Source organism: Pelobates fuscus, chromosome 4 (assembly GCF_036172605.1).
Source record: "Pelobates fuscus isolate aPelFus1 chromosome 4, aPelFus1.pri, whole genome shotgun sequence".
Classification (NCBI taxonomy): domain Eukaryota; kingdom Metazoa; phylum Chordata; class Amphibia; order Anura; family Pelobatidae; genus Pelobates; species Pelobates fuscus.
Genome location: NC_086320.1, coordinates 100,440,201 through 100,457,566, shown reverse-complemented (window position 1 = coordinate 100,457,566; position 17,366 = coordinate 100,440,201). Strand labels below are relative to the sequence as shown.

Genomic DNA, 17,366 nt, shown 5'->3' with positions numbered 1-17,366 from the left:
GCGTAATACACTTAGAGATCACACATATACGGTCTCTCATGAGGCCAGGGCACACCGTAAGCGCAACGGAGTAGCAATCTTGGTGAGAAGTAGCTGCCCTTTGCATATAACAGCGACCGATGCGGATGTAGGCGGGCGTTATATCATAGTATCTGGGGTTCTATACTCCCATACACTCCACTTGGTTAATGTATACGCCCCTAACCAACCGGAACCGGAGTTCTGGGACACATTACTTGACAAAATACAGAGACTGCCGCGAGGGATGATCCTCGTAGGCGGGGACCTCAATGCAGTGTCGAGCCCGGCGGTGGATAGAAGTGCCCATAGGGGCCTGCTCAGATCGCAGGGGAGAGGGGGACAAGACAAACTGCTACACAACTTTATGACACGATCGGGATTGGTGGACGTATGGAGGGCTCAACACCCGAGTGCAGTCGATTACACATACTAGTCGGCCCCACATGGCACATATTCTCGGATAGACCTGTTTTTGGCTAACGATTGTTGCCTCGCGCGCACCACTGACTCGACCGTAGGATCCATCACGTGGTCGGACCACGCGGAGGTCTCACTTACCCTGGGGAATCTCTGTACAGCGTCCCCATGGACGTGGAGACTTAACGCCTCCTTACTACGAGATCCCGTGATTAAAGAACAGATACAGGCGGAGATTGTAGATTTTTTCGCCCGTAATGACACACCTGACGTAGGAGCACCATCGGTTTGGGCAGCGCACAAAACAGTAGTGAGGGGAGCCCTTATCCGCCTAGCAACTATAAAGAAAAAGCAAAAGACAAAAACTTTAGAAAGACTCCTTCAGAAACTCAAGACTGTAGAGCAGAGACACCAGACGTGCCCAGACGGGGAGACGCTGAGACGGGTGGAGGCTAAGAGACATGACATACGAGCATTGCTTGTAGACGATGTGGCACGATCAATGTCATGGTCTAAACGTTCCTTTTATGAAAAAGGAAACAAAATGGACACCCTGTTAGCCAGGACCCTACGGCCCCGACAAGGACGTACTCATATCACGTCCATAAGACACACAGACGGATCGATAAAAACGACCTCAGGTGACATTTCGGGAGTCTTCCGCGATTTTTACAAAGCATTATACAACCACACTCCCGCAGACAGACTGAGAGACGACCAAGAGACGGAACACATCCACAGATTTCTGACTGATCTAGGCTTACAGAAACTTTCCGGGGAGGCTAGGGCCCAGCTAGCGGCAGAGATAACGGAAGAGGAAATAGACAGGGCGATCACTGGGCTTAAAGGGAATAAATCACCGGGGCCGGATGGGTTTGACGGGACCTACTACAAGACCTTTCGGGAGGAACTTGTACCCTACTTACATAAACTATTTACTACTTTTAGAGAGGGGGGTGTACCGAACCCAGACATGGCATTGGCTTCCATTGTGTTGCTCCCCAAGCCGGATAGAGACCCGCTCCTACCGGGTAGTTACAGGCCCATATCCCTTATAAATCAGGACATGAAAATACTAGCCAAGATACAGGCAGACAGACTTTCCCCACACCTGACCTCCCTCATAGACCCCGACCAGGTTGGCTTCATCCCAGGGAGGCAATTATTTGAAAATACACGCAGGAATATAGATCTCATATGGAAACAAACGGTTACAAACACACCTACCCTGGTGGTCTCTATAGACGCCGAAAAAGCCTTTGACCGGGTCAAATGGCATTATATGTTTACAGTGTTGCAACACATGGGGTTCCCCGCGGAATACCTTACAGTGGTGAAAGCGATGTACAGCAATCTTAGAGCACAGGTCCGGATCTCGGGCGCACCCCCCTCCCCCTTCCCGCTTCATAACGGCACCAGGCAGGGGTGCCCACTCTCCCCGCTACTTTTTGTCATATCGCTAGAACCCTTTCTCCAGGCGCTCAGAAAGCACCCAGAGATCCAGGGGGTACAGGTGGGGGGTCGGGAATTTGTGGCATCAGCATACGCGGACGATGTCCTTCTGACGCTCACGAGTCCCATGGACTCAATGAGGGCGTTGAGTGAGGTCCTGGAAACGTACGGGGAAATTTCAGGTTTCAAGGCGAATATGGCGAAATCAAGCGCACTCCCCATAAATATGCCAGCGGCAGACATAGCCCAGATACACAGGACGCATCATATAAAGATAGCAACAAACTCTCTCAAGTACCTTGGAATTCATCTAACAGCCAACCCAGACGATCTTTACTCCCGCAACTATGCGCCCTTATGGCACACATTGAAAGGAGACATAGACAGATGGATCGACAAGCCAATATCCTGGGTAGGGAGGATCCACTCTGTAAAGATGAATCTACTACCGAGAGCCCTCTTTCTATTCCAGGCCCTCCCGATCCCCTTGACCAAAGCACAACTTGTCCCACTCCAAAGAGCGATAGGAGATTTTGTGTGGCAGCACAAAAGACATCGAATTTCTAGACATGTCCTGTATTGGCCGAAGACGAGGGGTGGGCTTGGCCTTCCTGACCTATACCACTACTACGTGGCGGCACAAGTAGCCCAGGTCGCCCTATGGCATTCACCCCCTGGAGAGCGGAAATGGGTAGAAATAGAATCGCTTCTGATGGGGCTAGATCTACCACAGTTTGCGATGTGGGTTCCCAGAGAGCGTAGGCCGATACTGAGGGTCACATGCCCGGCGATCCTGAACTCCCTTCGGGTGTGGGACTCCTGCGGCAGGAAGTACGGGTTGGCGTCCTCCCCATCGCCCCTTATGCCAATCCTGCGCAATAGGGAGTTTGCCCCAGGTATGGAGGCAAGGAATTTTAGAAACCTAGAACGCGCGGGTCTGCAAAGACTACACCACTTATACCAGGGCTCTGACGTAATTACATTCGATCAACTTGCACAGGGAAGACACCTAACACCTGCGGACTTCTTTAGATATCTGCAGATTAAGGACTATGCCAGACGACCACAGGTAAAAGCCCAAGCGCGACAGACACTGACGTTCTTTGAGTCCATGTGTGACTCGGGGATTATACCAAGGGGACTCATAACACGACTATACGCACACTTATGCTCCGAAACCCGGGAATGGGGAGAACTGACGTACATTGCACAATGGGAGAGGGACCTGGGTGAAGTACTCGAAGGGGTGGAGTGGCAGGAAATCTGGGAGGCAAGCAGAACAACCTCGGTATGCGTAACCTTACAGGAACAATCTCTTAAAACAATGTTCCGTTGGTACACAACCCCAGTCAAATTGCTCAAAATGCGCAAAACCACCACTGACGACTGCTGGAGGGGGTGTGGGGAGAGGGGGACTTACCTGCATATGTGGTGGGGGTGCCCGAGAATCACTGGATTCTGGAGGGCCATTCAGGATCTTCTGACACAGGTTTTTTCTAGAGCCCCAGACTTGGACCCGTGGGTGTATCTCCTAAATAGAACTATAGACGGATGGACGAGAAGGGAGCAAAAACTGATTCACAAACTTACCTTGGCCGCAAGGCGAGCGATCGCATACACGTGGTTGAAATCGGAGACACCACACGTAGCGAGTGTTATCTCACGGATAAGGGAGGTGCGCCTTATGGATGACCTGACGGCCAGGATAAGGGGGTCCTCGGGAGCATTCAGTAGATTATGGGAGCCATGGGATGGGAGTCCGCTGGGCGCCTAGGGTGCACGGCGGGGCTTCTGCAGTCCTAAGGATCGGCCGGGGCGCTCGGGCCCCCCCTTCTCCCCCCCCTCCTCTCCCCCTCTCTCCCCCGCGGCTTCCTCCCTCGTGCTTCCAAAGCCCCATCTTGCCTCTTCTCTACACTTTCTTCCTCTGTTCTGTATTTTCACCTTTTCCCCTGTTGGCCACCACGAACCTCTCCTATAGGGAGTGGGGCCGACGTTGCGCAAGGAACAGCGAATGCTGCATGCGAAATAAGAGATGGCCTACTGTACGTCTTATCTAGAATATTTAAGTATCAGTGATACCTAGGTTAAATTTAAAATTGTTGTTTAAAAACTCTGTATCAATGAACGCATGTCATACGCTGCTACAGGGCAGTCCCTGTGCGATGCAGAGTAATGCAAAGAGTACTTTTTCAATGTGTCAGACTGTGATGATTTATTATAAAACAAAGCAAAAGAGTTTAAAAGAATATAAAATTGTGCAAGCGCTACCTTGTACTCCATTGTTGTACCTGTCATGGAATGTTTGTGGAATGCCGTTGGGGTACCACATACGCTTTGTTATATATGTCTGCACAACAAAAATAAAGAATTAAAAAAAAAAAATAAAATGGTGATGTAATTGAATTCTTGTGCTTGGTTTTCATATATTCTTATATTTTCGTATTTTTGATTAATATTCTTATTTAATTATTTATACTATATTGCCTAACTATTATAGATTCTATATATATTTTATTATTTCTAAAGATTGTTTTTTACACACATATGCATATAAAGTGTAGCTATCTGGCTAAGTGTATTTGATTAATTTCCCTAAATTAGGGTGTTTTCTTTTGATGTTTAATCACTTCATCTAATTGTTGAGGGTATTTAAATCAAGTTTTGTCTGCAGCTACCTAGTCTTGATAAAGTCCCGTGGGCGGGACGAAACGCGTAGACGTGGCTGCAGTTCATCACTGGACCCGCTGTCTTTTCGGCTGCCTATTTTGATCTTACTTTTATTTTTATTTTTACTTTAGTTATTTATTTTTTGTCCATGAGAGTTCTTTAGTCCTCCTTACCCCGGATCTCTGAAAGGTGAGGACCTTCGGTCTCGCTGACCGCCGTTTCATTCACCTATACCGCGGTCTTTTGTGAAGACTCCGACCGCGGTATTAGCTTCCAGCTTGCTTATATCTCATCAGCTGCATCTGTGGGTGGTCTGCTATAACTACACCGCGGTCTTTTTTGAAGATTCCGACCGCAGCGTTTTTCACTGCCATCTAACGGAGGTCTTCTACTTTGAACTCTCTGCAAGTTTTCTACAAGCCTTTTTCATTCATTGTTTATTTAATTTTGTTTTTTCCAGTACGGATTCCCATGACATATACCTCGGTGGGGGGCCCACACCGAGGCAGGTACTATTTTTTCATATTACATATTTGATTGTTCTATTATATTTGTTTAGTTATTCATATTTTTTTCCGGTGCACATTTTGTACACATTGTACTCATTTTGTGGTTTTATTAATTTTTGTGTTATTTATTAGGCAGCCGGTTGATACTCTTTACACAATGCGTAGGATGTATCCATGATATGGAGTTCATTTGTGCATTGTTGTAAACAGTGGGTTCAGGTTTTACTTTTATTTTTTAGTTATTGTTTGTTTTGATTTATTTATTTATTTTTACCTTTTTTTTATATAGTGATTTTATATGAGTTATTACTCAATAAATTTACTATACATTTCTTACTATATTTACTTTTGAGCGCACATACTCTTTTGACTTTTGAGCTTTCACTCAGTTTTAGACGCTTGTGAAACGTATGTAGCCGCCAATTCTAAACAGTTGTGGTTTATTACACCTTGTATCTATTTCTCTATTTCTTGTATGATTAAAACCACAAAAATATAGTAAAATCACAACAATTTATTGTTCTAATGTAAATGATGTATTTGCTCTAAGGATATATAGGGCTGGTATAATTTAAAATGTGGTAGATTTACTAAAAGGAGTCTGTATGAAAAGTAGTTATTGAATGCACATTATTTCTTTAGTTATAATTCACTATTCCTTTTTGTAACCATAATAATGGACTGTCCTAAGGTGCTAAATAGGTTTGTTTCAAAGATCTATATGAGGAGCACAAATAAACTGTGATACATTGAAGAGTAATTAAGATGGTGATGGATTAACTAGGATGTCCATTTTTATTAGGATTGCATAAAGTTATATAATAACAATATAATATAAAAAAAAAACACTTTATAATAATTATATATAAGAAATCTGATCATTTTATAACATGAAGCCTTTGGCTTATAATATATTGATGCATTATGATCATTGGGTGAAATATGAGGATTAGTATTATTTTATGTAATGGGATTTAGATGATGATACTTTATATATATATATGCAAATAATGGTTGAATATGTTGTGCATGTCTAACAGTCTTTTCTCTAGCAGAATGGGGACCTTTTTTTTATCTTGGTCTCGTGCGATCTTTGAATAACCTGATCGCGTTCGGTTACCATGGAGACGTCACTGGTGGAACGCATGTGGAACGCGGACGTTCCCGTGACGTCACTTCTGGTCTCGGCAAAACATGATCATTTCCGGTACTCGCCGTAATGGGCGCGAATTACAAATTATGGAAAATAGATAAACGAAAAACAGCTGCCACAGGAAGATTTCTCCTCCAATCAGGAACAGGGAGGATTTAGACACCCACTGGATCCACCAATGGACTTTAGGGATTAGCCCTATTTAAGGCCACAGGGATGGGGGATTTGTATAGGATATGTTTATTTATGTATTGTACATTGATATTGTTTTTAATTGTGGTCCCTGAGGAAGTTCTTATAGAACGAAACGCGTAGGACATTTTTGTTACTTATATCCTATGCTGAAATGGTGACTACACTTTTTATCTGAATACATTTTTTATTACTGAACCCTGACCTGTGGATGTCTTTTGGTGAAACAAGGATCCAGAGGTGATAAGAAATACCAGCTAGCCCCCAATTGCATCGGCAAGGCACCCTAAGAGCGCTTATATCGTCCACATCTTGTGAGTGCAAAAGATTACTGCGCAAAATATTGAATTTTATAACAATATCACACTATATTTTGTTTTGTTTCTTCTCTGTAGATTTATATAGCCATATCCTGAATCTTCTCTTTTTGGTTTACACTTACTGCAAAAAAAGCCTGCAGGGACTGGCTATACTCACCAGAACAATTACATTAAAGAGACACTGTAGGCACCCAGACCACTTCAGCTTATTGAAGTGGTCTGGGTGCAATGTCCCATAACCCTACAGTGGTAATTATTGCAGTTTCTGAGAAACTGCAATAATTACCTCTGAGGGTTAACTCCTCTAGTGGCTGTCTACGAGACCGCCACTAGAGGGACTTCTGGAATTAAAACAGACCTTTAGTCCGTTATCTGATGCTGGACGTCCTCAAACTATGCACGAGGACCTCAAGCATCAGATTTTTCCCCATAGGAATGCATTGAATAACGGTTTCCTATTGGGAAATCCTAATGCGAGCACGGCCATTGCTGCGCATGCGCATTAGGTCGCCCCTGCCGGCTGACGAGGAGTGTGAGCGAAACCTGATCCAGTGCCGAGGGACATTGTTACGCGAAGATGGGGGGCACTGTAGTATTCCACAGTGCCAGGAGTAAGGCTTTGTTTTCCTGGCATTATAGAATGACTTTAATCTGTGGTTGTTCTAATGACTACAGTGTTCCTTTAAGCTGTATTCAGACTGGCTCACATTTCCACAGGCCAAGATCTCCAAACATGTCCTCTGTGCCCTTATGCACACTTGCAACAAGGCCTAGACTGCAGGTTGTGCTCTGGCTCAAAAGGTTTTTAACACATTGTTCTTTGATTACATACACACACACCCACACACACACAGAGTAATTTTCATTTTGCTTGTACTCACTGCTTGCAAGAAATCGCCCAACACAATCAATGAGACCTCCAGGGCTATAAACATTATTGTAATGTCCTCAAGCTGCGGTTCTTGTGGCAGTTTCATGAACTATGCAAGAAAATTTATGGTAATGGCAGCTGCCGTATTATTCTTAAAAGCAATCCACCCATCACTGTGAGAGTAACTCACCAATCTTCATGACAGCCGGAGTGTTGAATCACAGACCCTACAAAGGACACCTCTTGTGTCTCTTCATCACTGCCCTGATGAATTTCCTTAACAGACTCTGATTTGCAAAAAGAGCCTGTTGCACCCAACCGCCTCTGAGCCTGCGGTCTGCTACTCACACTGACTTTCACGTGAAGCTTTCCTGGACTGCTGCACTTCTTGTACCATGCTTTTAGATCTCTTCTCTGCACTTAGCTTTTTCATTAGTTCATTCTGGCGGGCCATTCTTATAGCCTCATCAAGTGTCAACTCAGACTCCAGCTTCAGTGAGACTTCCGAGTCTGCAATTCCTATGACAATTCTGTCTCTGATCTGCTCCTCTTTGGCAGCACCAAGCTCACAGAACTTGGCCAATTCATAAAGGTTGTGCTCCAATGATTCCACTGATTCGCCAACATGCTGGGCACCCTTCTGAAAACAGGCCCTCTCATAATTTACATTCATCTTGGGCACAAAATGGACACAGAGCTTATTCATAACTATCTCAAAGTCAAATTCTTCCCCCTCACAGAATGTAAATGTATTGTAGACAGACTCCACATCTTTTACTATAGAATATAAAAGATAATTAACTTGTACTTCACCACTCTCTTTATCCAGCTTGGATGCCATCCTGAAGTGAGCAAACCGCTGGCTGACCAGGTAGGCCGTGCCATAGGCTGAGAAAAATCAAATGGCTCAAGTGGAGTAAACTTAGACATCTTCACAGATTAACAAACAGATACGTGGGTTAGTACATGTAACATGGTGAGCTGGTTCTAACATGTCTTTATTGCAGAGCTTAACTTGAGGCAAGACACCATCTTCAGCAGCAGACATTACATTTGAAAAAAATGACAGTTAGTTCCCTCAGCCACCTCTGGCCCTGCCCCCTTTCTGTGATGTCACTCAGGCTCTCATCACACAAACAAACAAACCCAGATATACACAGTGACACACATTTTGATTTGTAGATTTGCAGCCACACTCCTGTTAACATAACTTTTTATTGGAGGAGGGTGACTTGCTTTGAGTCTTGATGGCTGAGGCTGATGTGTGGGAGTCTGCTACCTGTGCCTCTTTCTCCCCTGCATGGCGCTCTCTATAGCTGGGAGAAAGTGACCGGCATTAACTTTCTCTCAGCTCTGTTGATACTACAGGGTTCTGGTCACACTCTTAAGGTATGTCTTTTTGCTGATGATACTAAGATATGTAACAGGGTTTTTTTTCGTCAATCTTTCTTTTATTAAGGCATGTGCAGTGGGGTACAGAACAAAGAGAGGGGAAATGCAATAGTGGTATACAGGTTAGCGTTCATACAGCGTTATTACATTTCCTGCTAGACAATGCCTAATTTTTATTTTTATGTGTTGGTTAAACCAAGATGCAATGACTTCGCTTATAGTAATTTAAGGTACAATGTATAGAAAATTATGCAAGCTTAAAGATTAAAAAGTGTAGTTGCTGCTTGTGCTAAAGCGGGTATGGTCAAGCGAAATAAGATGTCTGCTTGGAAACTTATAAGGAACAGGCTTGTGTAACAAGCGAACAAAAGCATTAATAAGAGAGATCAAACGCTAATCAATACGTGTAACATTGGCATTTTGTTGTGAGACATGCTAAGTTATTAAGGCAGAAAGCAATGCTTAGATGAGGAGGAGAGCGTTCATGGTAAAGGCACTGGGTGCACGGTTTGGGCGTAGGTAACAGCGCTAGAGATGCTGCAAAGGGGATAAATGATAAAAAAAAGGGGATAAAAAAAGTACATTACGTTCAGCTAGAATGTAGGGTGCAGTTCTTGTGCAAAGAGGCCAGGTGGGGGAGTCTCGCTGTAACTTGGTGTGCCTGACGAACCCTGAGCTAGTGCCTGGGCTTATCCAATCCCTTCTGGGAGCCACTCGCTGTCCTTGTGAGTTCTTGGCAGCCGGGGTGTCCGAAGCTTGTTTGCGGCTGAGTGCCAGGTATCCGGCGTGTGGCGGTGTTTCCCGCGGTTCAGCAGGTCAGGGAGATGTTCCAGGCCTCTGGGATTCAAGCTCGGCATGTGGGTCTGGTAAGGCCCGCGGGCTGTGGAAGATAAGGGTGTCGGAAGACCGCCGCGATGGACAGAGGTAGGTCTTGTGTGCTGGTAGCTTTGCTGCTGCTTTAGCTTATGTTGGGGTGATGTGTGGGGCCCAGTACGCTTCCTCTGTGTGAGTTTCTCCCCTGCGGGAGCTGCTTGTATTTTCTGTGAGCGGGATACCTGCAGTGGGTCTCCGTAGTAGCGTCTGCGGGTCACCGGTCGAATCCACCCGGTCACCGCCCGCGCTGCGTGAAGATAGGGTATACCTCTGCCGCACAGAAGTTTATGGAAGGCTGAGCACAGCCAGTCCAGGGCCTCCAAGGAGGAGGGCAGTGTATGAGTGCTCGTGGGTCTCCTCCGTGATCCATCTTGGGCGGCCATTTTGGGCGCACCTCGCTTGACTCGTGTGTCTGCCAATGTGGTATACTCGTTTACCGTCGCTTGTCCGCTTGCCTTGCGGGGACCGGGATGACCCCCACCGGTCCATAGGGGGGGGGGGGGGTTCAGTGGCTAATGGTGATTGCTGGGTTGTCCGGCTCCGGAGAGAGCGGCCACCTCTCCCCGACTCCATCTCCCACAGGCCTCAGGTAGATTATTTGGCTGTATGCCCCGTTCGGCTTCAGGAGGGTATCCCCCGGTACCTTGGTGTGTCCCCGACGTGGGTAGCACACTTTGGGGGGTCTGTGGGCTATACTGCTGTCGGTTTTGCTCGTTTTGTCGCTTGCCCGTCGGGAGCCCCTTCCCTGCACGTCTGCTCGCCTCGGCGGTCAGACTCCGCCCCCCGATATGTAACAGGGTTGATGTTCCAAGAGGGATAAGCCAAATGGCAAATGATGTAGGTAAGCTAGAAAATGGTCAGAGTTGTGGCAACTGGAAAAAGAAGAATAGGGTCGCACACGGCCACAATGTTTCAACCTAGGGTGCTACTGAGCATGGGTCAGCAAATCCAAAAAAATATATATGAAAAAAAAAAATCTCAGGCACTCACTGCGATTGCTTCCAGGCAGATTTATTGCAACGTTTCGACCTGTTAAGGTGTTTATCAAGCTTGATAAAGACCTTAACAGGTCGAAACGTTGCAATAAATCTGCCTGGAAGCAATCGCAGTGAGTGCCTGAGATTTTTTTATTCAGAGTTGTGGCAGCTGACATAGAAACATAGAAACATAGAATGTGACGGCAGATAAGAACCATTCGGCCCATCTAGTCTGCCCAGTTTTCTAAATACTTTCATTAGTCCCTGGCATTATCTTATAGTTAGGATAGCCTTATGCCTATCCCACGCATGCTTAAACTCCTTTACTGTGTTAACCTCTACCACTTCAGCTGGAAGGCTATTCCATGCATCCACTACCCTCTCAGTAAAGTAATACTTCCTGATATTATTTTTAAACCTTTGTCCCTCTAATTTAAGACTATGTCCTCTTGTTGTGGTAGTTTTTCTTCTTTTAAATATAGTCTCCTCCTTTACTGTGTTGATTCCCTTTATGTATTTAAATGTTTCTATCATATCCCCCCTGGGCATTTAATGTGGATAAGTGGAAGATAATGCATCTTGGACGTAAAAACCCAAGGGCAAAGTACAGAATATTTGATAGAGTCCTAACCTCAACATCTGAGGAAAGGGATTTTGGGGTGATTATTTCTGATGACTTAAAGATAGGCAGACAATATAATAGAGCAGCAGGAAATGCTAGCAGAATGCTTGGTTGTATAGGGAGAGGTATTAGCAGTAGAAAGAGGGAAGTGCTCATGCCATTGTACAGAACACTGGTGAGACCTCACTTGCAGTACTGTACACAGTACTGGAGACCATATCTTCAGAAGGATATTGATACCTTAGAGAGAGTTCAGAGAAGGGCTACTAAACTGGTTCATGGATTGCAGGATACAACTTACCAGGAAAGGTTAAAGGAACCTAACATGTACAGCTTGGAGGAAAGACGAGACGGGGGGATATGATAGAAACATTTAAATACATAAAGGGAATCAACACAGTAAAGGAGGAGACTATATTTAAAAGAAGAAAAACTACCACAACAAGAGGACATAGTCTTAAATTAGAGGGACAAAGGTTTAAAAATAATTTAAGGAAGTATTACTTTACAGCGAGGGAAAAAACTTTATGGATGGGACAGGGGAGGGGGGGGGGGGGGAGAAAAGAACGCTATGGGACAGGGGAGGAAAGAACGCTATGGGACGGGGGGGAGGCGTAAGAAAAGAACACTATGGGACAGGGGCGAGGGTGAGAAAAGAACGCTATGAGGCAGGGGAGAGGAGGAAAGAACACCATGGGGAGGAAAAAAACACTATGAGACAAGCAAGTGGGGTTAGAAAAGAACACTATGGGATTGGGGGGAATGCTATGCAGCAGGGGGAGGCAGGAAAGAACACTATTGGGGCAGGGGGGGGGGGGGAGAAAGAAGAACATTAAAGGAGGGCACTAAGGTATAGAGAAGGGAAAAGGAACACGGGAGTGGGGCAACACGAAAAGGTAAGGGAGAGGAACATTAAGGGGAACGGGGGAGTTCCTACCACACATATTTACACACACACACACACACACTGCATTTACTAATCAACTACTTTTACTGCATCCACGACACACACCTATAAATATTCTTGAAAACATAAAAAAATCTGACTGGCATGTATATTTTGTACATTTACCACTTTAAAAAAAAAAAAATGTTATCGGCCTGAAAGTTCACAGATCATCGGCTCTAAAAAACAGTATATAATATGTGTTTGTACAGTAAACGAGTAAGAGCAAAAATACAGCTAAACACAAACACCGCAGAAATGTAAAAACAGTCCCGGTCCCAAACGGTAAGAAAACCGGTCTGGTCACTAAGTGGTTAAGCAAAACCAACCAGGTGGCCCCAGTGCAGCGGCTGCTGGTTGAACCCCAATATGAGCTTCCATTGTGCACCCCTATTAGCAGGAATGTACTCTGTCTCTATTTTGTGGGGAGGAAGATGCTGTGGGGCGGTTAGTGCACTTTATATCCATCTCATAGAAAGGCCAGCATGCCTTCCTGCCCTGACAGAACAAAGTGTTCTTAGGATCAACTGGACTTTAAGAGTTTTTTTTCCCCTCTATTAATAAACTATCCAATGAATAATGCTAATGGTGACTGTTTTTTCTCTCTGGTGGCGGAAGTATTGAGGGAATGGTCCCCTCACACAGTCACGAGCTTTGTGCCTCGCGTTACAGCCCCCCATGTAACCGTCTGACAGCCTGGCACAGACTCTCTGTCCTCCTACAGCGCCAACTGTCACAGCTATTCCCGCGCTTCGCTCAGCTCCAGCATTGGAACGTTCGCGGGAGCCGCTGACCAATCAGAACGGGTAGAAAGAGCAGCGCGCGCCAGAGCCCAACCTGGTTCGGGGCGGCAGGGTGAGCGAGGGGGGCGGAGGGGATTGTGGGAAGAAAGTACTGTGTACTCCCTGCTGTGGGCGGAGCCCCCTCACCCGGATCCTGGGAGATGCCGCAGGGCAAGGTAACTACAGGACCGACTTCCGTAGTCGTGTCAGAGCACCGGGACGGCTAGCTCTTACTCTGTGAGCACGTGGAAACAGACAGAGTGAGAGAGAGACCACCAGCAGGAGAGATAACCAGAGACTGATAGTAACCATTAGGGGGATATAACCCAACTCTAATAGTAACCATTAGGGAGATATAACCTAACTCTAATAGTAACCATTAGGGAGATATAACCTAACTCTAATAGTAACCATTAGGGAGATATAACCTAACTCTAATAGTAACCATTAGGGAGATATAACCTAACTCTAATAGTAACCATTAGGGAGATCTAACCTAACTCTAATAGTAACCATTAGGGAGATCTAACCTAACTCTAATAGTAACCATTAGGGAGATCTAACCTAACTCTAATAGTAACCATTAGGGAGATCTAACCTAACTCTAATAGTAACCATTAGGGAGATCTAACCTAACTCTAATAGTAACCATTAGGGAGATCTAACCTAACTCTAATAGTAACCATTAGGGAGATATAACCGAACTCTAATAGTAACCATTAGGGAGATATAATTCTAATAGTAACCATTAGGGAGGTATAACCTAACTCTGCAAGTAACCATTAAGGAGGTATAACCTAACTCCGCAAGTAACCATTAGGGAGGTATAACCTAACCCCGCAAGTAACCATTAGGAAGGTATAACCTAACTCCAGTAACAGCTGGAAGGGTGTTATAACCAGACTGCCAATAACCCGAAGTCTGTTAAAACTGAATTTTGGAGAAAGTAAGCTACAAGGCTTAACTGTACTGGTTTTAACAGCAGGATGTTGTAGTCAGACTCACTGGACACACTATACTAGTAGTGACCCGCTGATCATCATTACCAGGCTCTATTAGTGACCTGCTGGTTGACATAACCCGACTCTGGTAATATCTTGCTGGGTGTTATAACCAGACTCTGGTAGTAGTCCTCCTGGCATTTAACTAGATTGTGGTAGTAACAGGGGTGTGGAAATCAGACTGGTGATGATAAATTACAAAGCTCTGGTAATAACCTGCAGGATGTTATAACCTGAAAATGGTAGCCAGACTCTGGTAGTAACTCTCTGAATCAGATTCTGGCAGTAACCTGCTGGAGGACATAGCCAAACTCAATAAACCACAAGGCAATATAACCTGACTGTGGTAGTAACCTGCTGGGCGATATAACATATAGACTGTAAGCTCGTTTGAGCAGGGCCCTCTTCAACCCTTCGTTTCTGTAAGTTTATTTGTAATTGTCCCATTTATAGCCAAACCCCCCCTCTTATAATATTGTAAAGCGCTACGGGATCTGTTGGCGCTATATAAATCGCAATAATAATAATGTAACCAGACTGTGGTAGTAACTTGCATTATACCCAAATACCAAGTTATAACTAGATATTGAGAGTAACCTGCTATGTGTTCTAACTACACATTAATAGTAACTTGTAGTAGGGCATTCTAACCAGGCACCGATGGTAACCTGCTCTGTGCTATAACCAGACACTAATCATAATCAGCCAGGTGCTAGAAAGAAGTGTGACCGAACATCAGGGACCATCTATATAATGTTCTAACAATTGAAAATAGAGGACCTTAGAGTGATTGATCCAAATGCAGTAACTATACAGAGGTGAAGCACACGAGTAGTCAGAAGCAAGCTGAGGTCGAAGGAGTATAGAAATTACAAATATGAGAGTCCAAGCTGAGGCGGGGTACCAGAAAACAGAATAAAAGAGAGCAAGCCAGGTCAGAATAACAAAATGTAAATATTAAATGCACTAGGGAATGTTCAAGGGTTATTCCAGGCTCCATGAGCAAGTGTGGGCTTTTAGAAGTTGCCATAGAACAAGATATCTGTATGTCCAGTACTTCTGATTGGAATGCTGCATATATAGAGATACTTGCACTTTTGACTAGAGCAGCCCGGAACTCTGTTCTGGGATGTCTAATGTTAATTCTGTGCAAAAATTATGTCTGTCATCAGCACATACTATGCAATGGTAACAGACATAACTAGATAAGCTACAATTTGTGGGGAAATTGTGTGAAGTGTTCTTGCCTCCACCAGTACTCTACAACTGGAGTGGGCGGAGTAAATGGGTGGAGTGGCTTGAGTAACTGTTGTGTGGTTGGATTGGCTGGAGTAACTGTGGAAAGGTTGGACTGGGCAGAGTAACTGTTTGGAGTGAGTAAAGATAGTAAACATTACACTAACCAATTGATTGATCAAATTTAAAAAGTGCACATGGCAAGCTTGATAGAGTGAGAAATGCATTTCAACATTTATTTATTTATATAGACCATTTAATTACATGATTTAGCTATTTCATGACGAAAAGTCATGATTTTATGAAAGACACGGAGGCGAGTATTGCTTAACCCTTTCTTTACTGTCCACCAATAGCAGCAAAGTATATTAACAGTAAGAAAAAACAGTAACCATAGAGATAGGACACTCCCATATCCAGTCCCAGTATAATAGGCAGCACCTCCTCCTCCAATTCCTCTTTCTTTGGAGATGCTACCCGCCAACAGCTAACCGGAAGTCAGGAAACAGTCCAGCACTAGAAGGGCCACGGCCCAGAGTCCTTGTTGATACAGGAACAGCGGATGCCCTTGAACATAGGCAAAACCGGGAACAAATGGTGAAACTTTTAACCATAGGGAGTCCATCTCTTTGTCAACTCTTGAACTTCAGCTAACTTGTGGAAGTCCTGAGCATAGAGACGTCCTTCATGCGATGCGCTTAGAAGTGGATCAACCTGTGAAGACATAATGACAGGAGCCCAAAGGTTAAATCGGTACTAACACTATTTGCCCATGCCAAGATACGGTACATTGGAAACCAAGCCACCCGTTCGTGTACCCCCATTCGTACCTGAGTAAAGAGTCCCCATGTGAAGTGTCATGAGTCAGATGTACATATAAGTTATAAATTCATGGAAGGCAATGTTATACTTACCGCCCGAAGCGAGAAAAGACAGGGGGGGAAATTCTATAAATAAGTAATAGGGAGGGGCAATACTCGCCTCCGTGTCTTTCATAAAATCATGACTTTTCGTCATGAAATAGCAAAATCATGTAATTTTATGTCAAGACACCGAGGCTCATATTGCTAGTTTAAAGCTGATCCATGACCGACGAGAAAACGTGTGGCTGAGGTCGGAAGTAGAATTCCCTGAAGGTGGATTCTCTGGACCAGTCCGCCATCCTCATAAGGTCTTCCAGGCGTGCTCCCGAAGAGGCCATAGACGTAGCTGAAGCCCCACGTGTGGAGTGGGCGCTAAAGATGGATGTGTCCACCCCCGCCTGCGACATAATCCACTTCACCCAACGAGCCAGAGTCGTGCTGGATACTGGGGTGAAGGGTCGACGGATGGAGAGGAAAAGTTGAGGCGTTGTAGCCGACCTTTGGGCCTTCGTCCGAAGTTCGTATTCCTTCAAACATGTCACTGGGCACAACATCGGGTTATTAGGAAAACTCGGGTACGAGACTGAGCGTATGGACGTCTTAGTCCTTCTGGAGACATTGAATGTCACCCCGTCCGGGGGGGAAGGATCTCGCATCGTGGTCCAGGGCACGTACCTCCGAGACTCGTTTACAGGAGATGAGGCAGAACAGGCATACCAACTTGGCAGAGAGTTGTTGTAAGGTGAGGTCCGAGTTGGGAGGCCAGGAGGAAAACAGCAATAGGACGCAGGTGACGTCCCATGTGGCTGTGTATCGAGGTCTGGGAGGACGCGAGAGGCGTGCCCCTTTGAGTAAGCGGCATACCAGGGGATGCTGGCCCGCTGGGCAGCCGTTGAAACCATGATGAGCTGACGAGATGGCTGATCTGTATAGGTTGATCGTGCGATATGCACGACCCTCTTCAAATAATGATGTGAGGAACTGGAGTATCGTCGTCACAGGAGCCGCCACGGGATCCAGGTTCCTAGCCAGGCACCAACCAGTCCAAGTTCTCCAAGCGGTCCCGTATGAG

At 45.2% G+C, this 17,366-nt stretch overlaps 2 protein-coding genes across 5 annotated transcripts in view; one reads left to right on the top strand and one right to left on the bottom strand.

Annotated features, from left to right (window-relative positions):
• Positions 1 to 17,366, bottom strand: part of LOC134608542 (ethanolaminephosphotransferase 1-like) — a 167,262-nt gene that overhangs the window by 124,135 nt on the left and 25,761 nt on the right. The window lies entirely within an intron of this gene.
• The window catches only part of SPIDR (scaffold protein involved in DNA repair), a 536,808-nt gene continuing 532,778 nt past the window's right edge, over positions 13,337 to 17,366 (top strand). For all 4 annotated transcript variants that reach the window (XR_010090743.1, XR_010090744.1, XM_063451403.1 and 1 more), the window contains exon 1: positions 13,337 to 13,370. Coding sequence is in view for 2 of the 4 variants with exons in the window: in XM_063451403.1 (XP_063307473.1) it covers positions 13,356 to 13,370 (15 nt within the window). In the remaining 2 variants the exon portion in view is untranslated. The remainder of the gene's footprint in view (positions 13,371 to 17,366) is intronic.